Below are 13,506 nucleotides of genomic sequence, written 5' to 3' on the forward strand. Positions count from 1 at the left end.
ATTCATGCTTTGTTAGACGCAATACATCTACCCACTGCTATATCGATTATGAAATGTAAAGCACACACGAAGGTTACTGATACCATTTCTCAAGGCAATGATTTAGCTGACAGAACAGCTAAACAGACTGCTCAGAATCGCACATTAGACATGACAAAGCCAATAGTTCAGACACCAACACAGTGTATGACAATTAAGGATCCCACACTTGACGTAATTGACATACAGACACATGCCACAGCAGAAGAAATAAAGAAGTGGACTGAACTAGGAGGGATCCAGACAGATCAAGGATGGATGACGAAGGAGAAATCTGTATGGTTTCTCCCTGATTCCATGGTTCAAGCCATTATAGCTACAGTTCACAGTCCAGCACATTTAGGAGAGAAGGCTATGCTAGACAGCATTCAGCACATTTGGTTCAACAAACATTTACGAGCAGCAGCTAAACAAAAAGTTCGTACCTGTATGATATGTTGTCAGTTTAATCCAGGAAAGAGTGTTCCCGTAGAGCAGGGTGGATTTCAGCCTCCTGACCATCCTTTTGAAGTCCTCCAGATGGATTATATTCAGATGGAACGTTGTCGAGGATTCAAATATGTCCTCGTAGTTGTCTGCGCTCTCTCCCGTTGGACAGAGGCGTATCCCGTATCAGATTACACTGCCCCGACTACTGCCAAGCAGCTAGTTCGAGAATTCTTCCCACGGTACGGTTTACCACGTGTTGTATGTTCAGATAACGGTCAGCCTTTCTCATCCGAATTAATGAAACATGTCTCACTCTTGTTGGGATATCAGTGGAAATTCCACTGTGTCCGACACCCCGAGGCAGCAGGTCTCGTAGAAAGACATAACCAGACACTGAAAATCAGACTGTCCAAAATATGTAGAGAGAAAGGTGTCGACTGGATAGTAGCATTACCAGTTGCACTCTTTTACATGAGAATGGTAGCACACTCTAGAACAGGGCTATCCCCGTATGAGGTGATCTTTGGTAGACCACCGAATATGTGGGGGACGCCTATACCACGCAAAATAACTGACATTGACTGTAACATGCTGACAGATTACTTGGCTTCCTTGATGTCTGCACTACAATCTTCTCGTTCACAGGTAGCTGCAGCCTTTCCCGACAACACTGAGGCGAAACCCCATGACGTTGTTCCGGGTAATCTTGTCTTTGTGAGAAATTTCGACAGGAAAAGTCAACTGGAGCCCAGGTGGAAAGCACCCAAGTTGGTCCTGTTGACCACAAGAACAGCCGTGAAGATCGAGGGACGCAAAGGGTGGATTCATTCAAGTCACGTCAAAAAATTTCATGGACTACCTTCAGATATAGACACTGTGCCCTGCACTCCCTCACAGACTGATTCAAAACTTCCTTTTGTTGAACAGAATGACTCTCAGTGCTATAAATTAAAGCTTAGGCCCAAACAGTCGAGCAATTTGATTGTTTAAGTCCTCTCCAAGGTGAAGCGGTTGAATTGTCTCCGACATGTATCCCTTGGACCTGAGTAGAGAAAATACCCGAGAAATGTTGAAACGACAGGCGTATTGTAAATCACTGCGTAGCTACTGTATGAGGACATTATTAATTTTGTTTTTATTGAGTATTTTAGTAATTATTACGAGTGTGATTTTGCACATATATCATCCTATCTCTAGACATGTTTATAATGTTGCTGCAAAACATTCTTTTAGTGACCTACCGCCACATGAATTATCTTATAGACTTGCGCTGCGCAATAACACCTTCATTAGTATGTTACATCATTCCCATCAGACTAGTAATGCGACCAATTGTTGGGTGTGTGGCCGACTTCCTCCCTATCAGAATAACAAAGGAGTTCTGCCTTTCTTTCCACATCCATTCACACACAATGGCTCCTGTGGAGCATGGTTTAGTTTATTAAATTCCATAGACCCAGACACAGCAGTTTATCAACAACATTGGATATGGGGAAATCTGAATCTAGTTTTATTCAAAGTCTGTCACCCTAATAAGGAGGGTCACCCCAGTAGAACAGGAACTGATTTAGAAAATGAAGTGTATAAATTAGGTAATTTTACGCCTAATCTTATGATTCTGAATGTCAAATCCGAAGTTGAACTAATTCTGCCCACTATGTCAGTATTTCCAGTTAAGGGTGAATTATGTGTAAGAAAAGTTGGTTCCATACATATGGGCCATAGCCAATGCGTTACTACAGTAGAATATAGTGATCAAGGTAAATCTTCATTTAGAGCTTCTCGCCATTCTTACTTCATATGTGGTCAGACGGCATATATGCGTCTGCCTCTAGATTGGGATGGTACCTGTTACATAGCATTCCTTTTGCCACCTGTTTTCCTAGCTCCCCCTGATTATTATCGAAATGTTCATTTAGTACACAATAGAGAGCAAAGAGATCTCCCAGTTGTCGATTATACTGAGACAGCATGGGACAAGTATGTAGATTTCAATAAAGGTATCTTTCCCTATATAGGTACAATATCAAATAGTAAGCTGATACGCAGACTCACCAAGACTCTTGAAGCTGTAGTAAACGAGACTATAGCCGCCCTAGGCAATCTGACAGAGGAACAATCAGTGATGAGAATTGTTGTTCTCCAGAATCGTCTTGTCCTTGACGTCATCCTGGCCGATAGGGGCGGAGCTTGCAGGGTCATCGGATCCAGCTGCTGCATATTCATACCAGAAAATTCGCCATCTGTATATAAAGCTATAACACGACTTCATAAGATTGTAAGCCAGATACACGAGAATCCAGGCACTTGGACGTGGTCCGGGTGGTTTTGGAGTGTGATATCAGCCTGGGGATGGAGAGTTCTATCCTTCCTAGGTATTGGCCTTCTTATGCTCTTCAGTTGTTGTTTATGCCTGCAAGGTGGACCAGCGATTTGTGGTCTGTGTGCCACATCATGCATTCCACATCACAGGTCCCGTTCAGAATGCCGGAAGGAAGAAGAAATGATGCTCCATGAGCAAATCAATGGAATGATGAAGATTGATGTCTCGTGAAGGGCAAGAAGGGGACAAGGAGGGAATGTGGAAATGTGGATTTTCCTGATCAGTTATGTCCCCTATCTTGGACCCCAACGGTTCTATATGCATGTTACAAGTACATGTATGTTCCCTCCAGTTCCAGTTTCTAAGACGCAAACATATGTGTGTCTACCGTCAACATGTTCTCTGTCAGATCCGCCATCAATGAGCTGGATATTCGATTCCTAGGTATGACAGGCCACCGACTTTATATGGCTAAGTTACTTCATTTTTACAGTTCAGGCAAGTAGGCCCGATTCTGTCCTCAAAGCCTTTCCCTGCTCTCTGTCTCTGACAGCTTCAGCTTGAGCTCGCATCTGTATCCATGAACTTTGTCCTACTCCCTGTGCAGCTAACGGTGCCTGCCTCGGCCAGTTTTCGCCTGTCTGCCAAGAAGTTGTATTTCACCTTCGAATTATCTATTTTGCTCTCCAGCCGATGCATTCCTGTCCAGTGATTTAGGTAAACATTTCCTTTAGCTCACAAGCAAAGGACTCAGCCTTTCCGTCCTCCTGCAAGTGATTCATAGCCCTGTTGCCATGGAAAGTTTTCTATCCCTCGCATCTCATATAGACACTTAGACGCTTGTACACGTACACAGTCAGTATAGAATAGATTCTGTCCGAGAGTCTCTTCCTTGTGGATAACATAGTTCTTTAAACATAGGATGTTAGATATGATTTGGGATTAGGTTGACTTGACCCCCAGACTTCTCGTCTCCACATGTAGAGCTAAATGTCAAGTCCCCTTCACCCCCTAGTTGCACGTCAATTACACGTCATGCTGCCGCGCGCGCATCTATGCCAAGTATTATCTTATAGATCCACCTATGTCTGATAATTCTAACCAATCATGTTTCTTTTATTCCTTATTACGCCTAGTTTCGATTATGTCACTGTTTTGTCACTTTTCTTATCAAATGTTACGCCTTCTACATTCGTTTCATTGTAATGTATTTATTATAAAAATACATGTCTGTTAATAAATTATTGTACTTCACTTCCTGAACCCTCGTGGTGACGGAACCTGAAGGCCGCGACTCGAGTCGGCCATTTTGAATGGAATAAAGCCCATTAGAAAACCTCTTATACCACGGATTCTGCCTCTTGTTATTTTGAGCTATTTTACTTTATTTTAAGATTCCGTATGAAATTCAGTCCGGTATTTTTATTTACCACACTTGCATCAAAAGATTAAAAAAACTTTTGTAAACTTTAGCCACGCTGCCAAGCATCAGAGATGCTGCGGAACTTGGCTAAAACACATTAGCAAAGGCTGTAGGTCACAAGGATGAGACCAATTGGCTTTGCCAATGCTCGTTTGTAAAGCGATAAGAGTTTTATGATAGCTTCTAGGGTCAGACTGGGACAGAAAATAGGCGTGGGCAACAGAATTATAGTCGCCCTCATTAGTGGACCAGATAGCGAAAAAAGAGGCCCACTTTTGCAAATCGGGCTTTTTTTAACTTATAAATAGATATGCTTTATAGGTGTTTAGCAACATATGTGAAACTGCATGCATTTGTACTTGCTCCCACAATTTATTTAATATCTTGAAATCAACAGTAAAAACGGCCTACCAGTCCATACAGCAGACCATCAAACAGTCAAAAAAGGTCCCACTCACTGACCAGTGAGAACAGCCGATGTGGCATTCCAGATTGTCCCATATGCCAGTCTGCCCTTGATGGTTACACATGATTACACCTGAAGTCAGAGGACATTTGTCTGTCGTTTCACTGGAGGTGCATCATTTGTTGAACAAAGTAGGACGCGATATAAACCATTTAGGTAAATCTGATAATGAACACATTGGACACTGAACGTAACGCAATATTTATTCATGGTTTTCTTTCCCTGGGGTAACATTCATCTATAAAACGTCTTATTTGTTCCTCCTCTAGGTCTGACGCACAATGGAGGTTGGATCCGTTGTTCGAGCTATGTTTGATTTCTGTCCCAGTGTCTCCGAAGAGCTGCCCTTGTTTGTGGGGGATGTCATTGAAGTCTTAAGTGTGGTGGATGAATTCTGGCTCCTTGGCAGCAAAAAGGGTATCACAGGTAAGATCATTTGGATGATTAGAGTGGGTAAGTTGGTTAACCTTTCACAGTATTGTTTGTTGATCATTGAGTATATAGTTTTTATCAGTTTTGAGTGGCTAGGATCCTAGCATACCATGTGATATCTGAAAGAGTTTTCTGTTTCACAGTTGAGTGATGCTTTGTTCTGCAGTTAGATCAGATTTGCAAAACCTTCTTGCATTTGTCTTTTGGAATAAAACCGTGAAACTGATATTGTTCTGGAGTCAAATAAAAAGATAATTTCAGAATTAGCATCAGAGTGTGTGTGTGTGTGTGTGTATATATATATATATATATATATATATATATATATATATATATATATATATATATATATATACATATATATATTACCTACTGGCGGTCGCCAGTAGGTAGTTATAGTTAGGACCCTGTTTCCATAGGAAATCCGCAACATTCTATTTGGAATAACTTTGGCGCCGGTCGACGAATCCTCGCGAAATTTTCAAAATAGGTGGGGCGCTCCGCTCCTACCCTGAAAGTCTCGGGGGGGATTCGTCAAGCGGGGGCTGAGATAAAAGGGGGGTCCCAAAACGCGTTTTTCCCATGCATTTTTCCATAGGACCTTTAGACACAGCTACAGCCCGAACGGCTGAACAGAATTACTTGAAATTTGGCAGAGAGGTAGTCCTCAGGTCAAGGAAGTGCCTTTTGTAGGTTTGGTGTAAATCTGTTCAGTAGATTCTGAGAAAATAGCCTTTAAATCAATATATATATCTGAGCCAGCTTACGGTGCGCTTACGGTGCGCTTACCGTACGCGTACGGTGACGTGCGCGAGCGCGATTCTGATTGGCTCTTAGATCTTAGTAAACATTCGAATCGGTCGAAACCAGGAAGCGGCGGCCGCCATTTTGTGTATTTCACTCAGAAAAAAAAGGGTGATAACTTGAAAAGGGGGCAAGGAAGAGAGTTACAGACTCCCTAACATTTGAAAGGGGGTCAAAGAAGGACAGAAAAGTACAAAAAAAACATTTATTAATTTTAAAAAAAAATCGCGGGGTACGCGTACGGTAAGCTTACGGTGAGCTTACCGTACGCGTACGGTAAAAAAAAAAAAAATAATAAAATTCAGAATTAAGTGTTTAGATATTAGGGGGCTCTAAAAAGAGCCGTTGTGTTTATGAAGTGATTTGATTTTTTAGTGGTACCTACAAGTAAGTACCGATGCAGAGTCTAAGGTTCAAGAGGAAGACTCTGTTCCCTTCATCAGTGAAGTGTACACCATCTCCTCTATAAATGTCTTGCATTTCGTAACGCAAGTTGTTGTGGTAAATGGAACCCATACCATAGTCACGGAGGAAAGCAGAAACAGATTTGTTGACGTGCTTTCTTGCTTTGTCAATCTGTGGACAAAAATGATTGGACCAGTTCCATTTTTGCCTTTGGCATATGTTAGAAAACACAAAGGCAGTTTTAGGGAAAAGTGAAAACAGTTGTGCAAAGGTCTCCTTCATAAGCATTTCCAGACCTACCCCAGTCAAAGTGCCTAGGTCATTGCCACCACAGTGCACTATTATGAGGTCAGGGTGTTGGATTTGCATGAAGGATTTCACCAATGGCATCAATTGGTGCCACTTTAACCCTCTCTGACCAATCCATTTAATGTCTACATTTGGCAAAGCAAGGTCTCTCACCATATCTGTTTTCTCTGCATACTTTTCACTCCAGAAGACATAGCTGTGCCCTACAATCCACACTGTGAACATCTTCAAAGGAGAACTGGATGCACTCAGGAGGTGTAATTCAGTAGAATGGTAAAAAGAAATGAAAGACAGTTTGGAAATGGAGGCATACATATTTTTTTATAAAAAAAAGAACTGATTGGCTGTTTCATACCATTCTAGAATGAAAACTAGGCTGTATGTGTAAATTTATAGAAGCATGTTTTGTATTGGTACAGAAAAATGTGTTACCAAAGAACAGTACTATGGATTTGCTGTTAGGTTTGAAAAGTCAAGCACTCCTGCTCTTTGGAAATGAAACATTGTGTGGCGAACTTCTGACCTAACTCCACACAGCAGTGTTCCATGAGCTGTTGCTATGGTAGCAGGCAGAAGTCAAGTTGGGGGAAGGGTACTAGGCAGAAGTCAAGTTGGGGGAAGGGTACTTTTGGACAAGGGTTGGTTTTCAACCAATAGAAATGTGTGATTACATTTGAAAAAAAGGGGGAAGCACTAAGATTTGAAATTAACATGTATATGTGTGGAAAAAGAGAGGGAAAGTTTGCCATTATCTGGTTCTGCTGAGAGGAGAGAGGTGAACAGAACAGAGATCCTGGCTCTGATAATCTGCTGTTTGAGTGCCACATTTCTTTTACAATTAACTAATTTTAAAGGTGAGTTTAGAGTTTGAGAGGGGATGTATATGGTAAATTAAGAAATGAATAATAGAATTGGAATTCCTTTTGTTGAAGTTGTGTTTATTATTTTCTGTTTTGGGAGAAATTTAAATGTGAGGAACATGTAAAATAATATGGACTATGTTTTCACGAAAATTTAAGGTGTACTGGTAAAAATAAGGAATACTTTAAGGGTTTGAGGTTGCACTCAGTATTGCAAATACATTCAGCATCAGTGAGGCTGGTTGCCCTTGCTGGAGTGTAGTGAGTCACCCAGGTTACACATGTTGCTGGTCTCAGAAAGCTGTTTGGTATTGCTCTGGTGATTTTACATTTGCATTAGATGGAAAGGGGGAGGTTTTTTTTTATGCAGAAGCAGACTCTTAGTACACAGGCAGCTGGTTATCCTGTGGAATCATGGATAGTATTCACAACCGAGTGGGGTTTGAGGTTTCAGTTAGTAATGCAAATACATTCAGCATCACTAAGGCTGGTTGCCCTTGCTGGAGTGTAGTCAGTCACCCAGGTTACACATGGTGCTGGTTTCAAAAAGCAGTTTGGACATGTGCTGTTTTCAGAATCTGAAAAGTGGATTCAAAATGTGTCAGTCTGTAAAAGTGTTTATCACTTGCCAAAAAAAAGAGTAGTAAGTGTGCTTTCAAATTGGCAAAGAAATTTCGTTTTGTGACTAATGTGAAAACATGACTCTGTGTGCAAATAGGAATTACAGGCAGAGATTTATTGCGTATTGCTCTGGTGATTTTACATTTGCATTAGATGGAAAGGGGGAGCCATTTTTTTGTGCAGAAGCAGACTCTTAGCACACACCCAGCTGCTTATCCTGTGGAATCATGCACAGTATTCACAACCGAGTGGGGTTTGAGGTTTCAGTCAGTAATGCAAATACATTCAGCATCACTAAGGCTGGTTGCCCTTGCTGGGGTGTAGTCAGTCACCCAGGTTACACATGGTGCTGGTCTGAAAAAGCAGTTTGGACATGTGCTTTTTTAAGAATCTGAAAAGTGGATTCAAAATATGTCAGTCTGTAAAAGTGTTTATCACTTGCCAAAAAAAAGAGTAGTAAGTGTGCTTTCAAATTGGCAAAGAAATTTCGTTTTGTGACTAATATGAAAACATGACTCTGTGTGCAAATAGGAATTACAGGCAGAGATTTATTGCGTATTGCTCTGGTGATTTTACATTTGCATTAGATGTAAAGGGGGAGCCATTTTTTTGTATGCAGAAGCAGACTCTTAGCACACAGCCAGCTGCTTATCCTGTGGAATCATGCATAGTATTCACAACCGAGTGGGGTTTGAGGTTTCAGTCAGTAATGCAAATACATTCAGCATCACTAAGGCTGGTTGCCCTTGCTGGCGTGTAGTCAGTCACCCAGGTTACACATGGTGCTGGTCTTAAAAAGCAGTTTGGACATGTGCTTTTATCAGAATCTGAAAAGTGGATTCAAAATGTGTCCGACTGTAAAAGTACTTATCACTTGCCAAAAAAGTAGTAGAAAGTATGCTTTGCAATTGGCAAAGAAATTTCGTTTTCTGCCTAATTTCAAACCATGACTCTGTGTGCACACAGGAATTGTTTTTAGATATTTAATTTGTGATGGTGTTATTGTGATTTTTCACTTGTAGGAAAGGGGTACATAGTATTTTAAGATTTGAAAAGATCATAAAAAATGTAGTAATATGTAAAAATAAAATAAAGGAATTTTTTTTTAGTTTTTTTCAGGTATTGCTGAAGAGCAGTGAACAAAATTTAAGATGCCTACAAAATCCAGACTAAAGAAAGACCACCAAAAAAACCTATATTTGAAGACAACTGGAGGACCTAAGTTAGTTGGAGATGCTCATGTTGGGAAAAAGAACAAATCTTCTGGTAAGCAGACAAAAGATTTTTTAAAGAACATCTTCAAAAAAAGGAAAAATGTACCAAATGTCTGTACTGGAAAGAATGTTTTCAATAGAAAAAAACAGGAAAAAATTGAGAATTTAGTTAATGCAAATATACCTTCTGCAACAATAAAGATTAACTTAAACAGAAAAACAGCGTTTAAAGAGATACGTAGAAAAATGTTTCAGAGAAGAGTTATGTCCAATTTGATAAAGGATGTGAAGAAATATAAGCAAAAGGCAAAATATTACAAGAGAAAAAAAGAAATTGAAGCCATTGCAGCAAAGGCATTAGAATTAAAAAGGAAACTATTCATTTTAATTTTGAATAGGATGCGTACATTAGATAAAATGGTTAATGTACTGAAATCACAAAGCAAAAGGAAAAGAGTAGTGAACAGAACAAACTTTTGTAAAGTGTTTTTAGGAAAATGGATGCATAGTTCAAGTAGTGAACCTTTTTTTAATGAAGAGAGTTATTTTCAAAGTAATAGTTTGCTGCATGCAGTTGACACCAGAGGTCGTGCTTATGAAGTGAAAAATGGTTGCATAATGGAGAAGGAGATAATGGTTCCAAGAGATGAGGTACAAGTGATGGCGGATGAGGCTATGGGGAGACGTCCTAAAGCCCCAGTGTACACTTGGAATTGTAGTAGTATTTGCACTGTGCGTCAGGAATCTATTGATAAATTTCGTGAGTTTCTAAGAGAATATAGTAAAAAAAGTGTAAAACAGAAGATTAAGGTGCTTCAAAGTCTAGATCCATGCAGAGTGAGAGAGAATACTGGTTTGCAGGGTCATTCTCTGGCTTGTCTATCTAGAAAAGTGTGTTATAGTGTTTTCCATCATTTTAGGATACTGGCTGTTGATCATACTGAAATGAGAAAGTTTGTGAGACGGTTGTATTTTGCTAAAAGTCCAGCAATAAAGTTAGATGAATTGAATAGGGCTCTGTTCCGTGGATCGGTATCAGATGTAGAGAAGGTTGTTGATGAAATTCAGTTTTGTTACTTTGGTCCTGAACAAAACAGTGCAGAAAAGGACACAGTAAATAAGGAAGAAGTGGAAGAGAATGTAGAACCCTCTGTAAGTAAGACATTTAATGATCACATAACAAAATTTGAAAAAATCTCTAATGAAAGACCAAATATTACTTGTATTTGTTGCCGCAGAACTCATTATAGAAAACAAACTAGGAATGTTGATCTCTACAGAAAGAGTGAAAATGAAGATAATTATAAGTGGAAAGATTTTGCCACATATATATTTCTAGAAAATTGTTTTGAATTGGGTGAAGAACAGCGTATTTGTAAATACTGTTACAACAAGTTAGAGGAAAATAGAATGCCGACCAGAGCTGTACATAATAATTTAGAATTGGATGCTATTCCTGCTGAACTTTCTGAATTAAATACATATGAGTCTATACTTATTCAATGTGTTCATCCGTTCCAGACCATAGTACGTATGGAGCCCAAAAATGGTAAATTACCTCCTTCAGATTTACTGAGAGGTTTAAAAGGTAGAGTGGTGTATTTGCCCTTGGATTTGAAAAAAAATATGGAAACTATTGATGCGGATACTTTGGAAACTGAACCATTAGTTATTCTGGTTAATGGTGTACCTACAAAGAATAAGAAGATTTGGCAGGAGCTGGTAGGTGTACGGAAAGTACAAAGAGCAAATTTGTATTTGAAAAGGAATAACAAATGGTATGAATCAATTTATATAGAAGAAGAAGAAGAAGATTTACAAGAAGACACAGAAACATCAACAGGACAAATTGAAAAAGTGGACAAGTCAAAGGAAGAAGAAATTTATGAACATTTTAGCATACATCCTCTTCATTCAAAAGAAGTTATGGGAGACAATATTGATCTGTTTCAGATGAAGAAAGCAAAAGGAACTCCCGTGAGTGTATGGGAGGAGAGCTTGGAAGCTCGATGTTTTCCCCAGCTGTTTCCTAAAGGAAAAGGAGGACGATACGATGAACGTCCAGAACAGATTCCAGCTTCTGAGTATCGGACTACAAGACTATATGCTGAAGATCCCAGATTTCGACAAAGTATTCCTTATTTGTTCCATCTTTTATTTGAAAGCGACTTGTCTGCACTATCTTATGCAGTAAATCACATTTTAAAAAGTGGAGTACATTTACAAAATGTGTCTGCTAAGGATTTTATGGAGAAAGTGCAGCACCGAGATGATCATTTGGAAACACAACTGATCAATCTGATGGCTTGTCAGCGTGGGACAAATGAATATTGGTACCGACGCCATGGTGAATTAAAATGCATGTTACGGAATTTAGGAACACCAACATGGTTCCTTACCCTAAGCTGTGCTGAGTACGCTTGGGATGATTTACTGGATTTTCTACGAGAGGCAAATTCAAACATTAAAAACATCTAATACAAGACAGCAGGAGAACTGTGCTCATTGGATCCGGTTAATGTTTGCAGATATTTCAATCATAGATTTGAGGCAATGATGTCCTTCATCTGCAATAAAAAAAATCCACCTCTAGGAGAAGTAGTGGATTTCTTTTGGAGAAAAGAGTACCAGGCAAGAGGTGCTCCTCATATTCATATGCTGTTGTGGATCAAGGATGCCCCAAAGTTTGGAACAGATACTGATGAAGCAGTGTTATCTTACATTGAAGAATATGCAACATGTGCTATACCAAAAAGCACAGAAGAGAAAAAGTTAAAGGAGCAAGTTTTACGTTTCCAAAGTCATCGGTGTGGAAAATACTGTCGACGGAAATACAAGAGCAAAGAAAAATACTACACTAAATGTCGATTTGGATTTCCTAGACCTGTTCTTTCAAATGGAAGAGTAAACAGTTTTATGTCATCTGTGAGACATACTATCACAAGAAAATCACCTAAGAATACCTACAACCTAAAAAGAAAAGACGAATCAAAAAATATAAATGACTACAACCCAGTCATTTTATCCATGTGGAATGCTAACATGGATATACAGTATGTAGCTGACAATTCCATTGCTGTTGCTCGATATGTAACGTCTTACATTACTAAATCTGAAAAAACTGAATTGAAAGAAATGTGGGAAGAGATTTCTCACGAGAAGACTGTCAGTAAGAAGCTGTACAGTTTCAGTTTAAAGATGTTATCGCATCGAGAAATTGGATCCTACGAATGTTCAGATAGGTTATCTTCTGCAAGTCTCTACTCGAAATCAAGAAGAATAATTTGGGCAAGTTTAGGCCTTGCAGCAATGAGAAATCGGGTACTGAAATCTGTTGGAGAAATTGAATATTTGGCCGAGAATGACCCAGAAAGTACAGATATTTTGAAATCAAACATGTTGGACACATATTACCCAAAGAGAAGTCATCATCTGGAGAACATGTGTCTCTATGAAGTGCTGCAGAACTACATTTATTCACGGAAAGCCGCAGAAGACATCAACAATGGAAAATATAAAGTCATTGGTGAGGAAGGATGTTTGGTGAAGCAAACAAAAGGAAGTTTGATAAATCACAGGAAGCTGAGTTGCGACACTACTGACAAAAAGGAATTTTACTACTTGGCTCTTTTACAGCTGTTTAAACCATGGCGTACAGAGGATGAACTACTGGGAGAATTTCAAAGCTATGAAGATTCTTTTAATGCTTGCAAAGACAGCATACAATGCAGTACATTTTCAACTTATCTGCAAATGTTAAATGAAGAAATTGAACAGGAAACTACAATTGCAGCTGAAGTAGCTAGAGACAGTTCTCAAGACAGCCAAAGTTCAGGAACACTCAGTCAAGATCCCCTAGGACAACCAATCGTTGAAAATGAAGCATCAATAGCCATGAATGAAGTGGAAACGGCTATGAATCAAGCTCAAGAAGAATTTATAGACTTACAAAATTTGGAAAGACAACTGAATGAAGAGCAGCAACAAATTTATGAAGAGATCAGAAGCAAAATTGATCACGGATTTCTACATGAAAAAAAAGAGTGCTCATGCACATCATTTCATCCAATCAGGATGTATGTAAGTGGACAAGCTGGAACTGGAAAAAGTTTCCTAATAAAAGTCATCAGAAGCTACCTACAGCAAAAAACGGATTCTACTTTGTCTTGTGTGGTTACTGC

At 39.3% G+C, this 13,506-nt stretch overlaps 1 protein-coding gene across 4 annotated transcripts in view; it reads left to right on the top strand.

Annotated features, from left to right (window-relative positions):
- The window catches only part of DNMBP (dynamin binding protein), a 483,425-nt gene that overhangs the window by 188,798 nt on the left and 281,121 nt on the right, over window positions 1–13,506 (top strand). For all 4 annotated transcript variants that reach the window (XM_085606286.1, XM_085606284.1, XM_085606291.1 and 1 more), the window contains one exon: window positions 4,950–5,106. In XM_085606286.1, the coding sequence (XP_085462412.1) occupies window positions 4,962–5,106 (145 nt within the window). In that variant the 5' untranslated portion in view covers window positions 4,950–4,961. The remainder of the gene's footprint in view (window positions 1–4,949; window positions 5,107–13,506) is intronic.

This window comes from Triturus cristatus, chromosome 1_2 (assembly GCF_964204655.1).
Source record: "Triturus cristatus chromosome 1_2, aTriCri1.1, whole genome shotgun sequence".
NCBI lineage: Eukaryota > Metazoa > Chordata > Amphibia > Caudata > Salamandridae > Triturus > Triturus cristatus.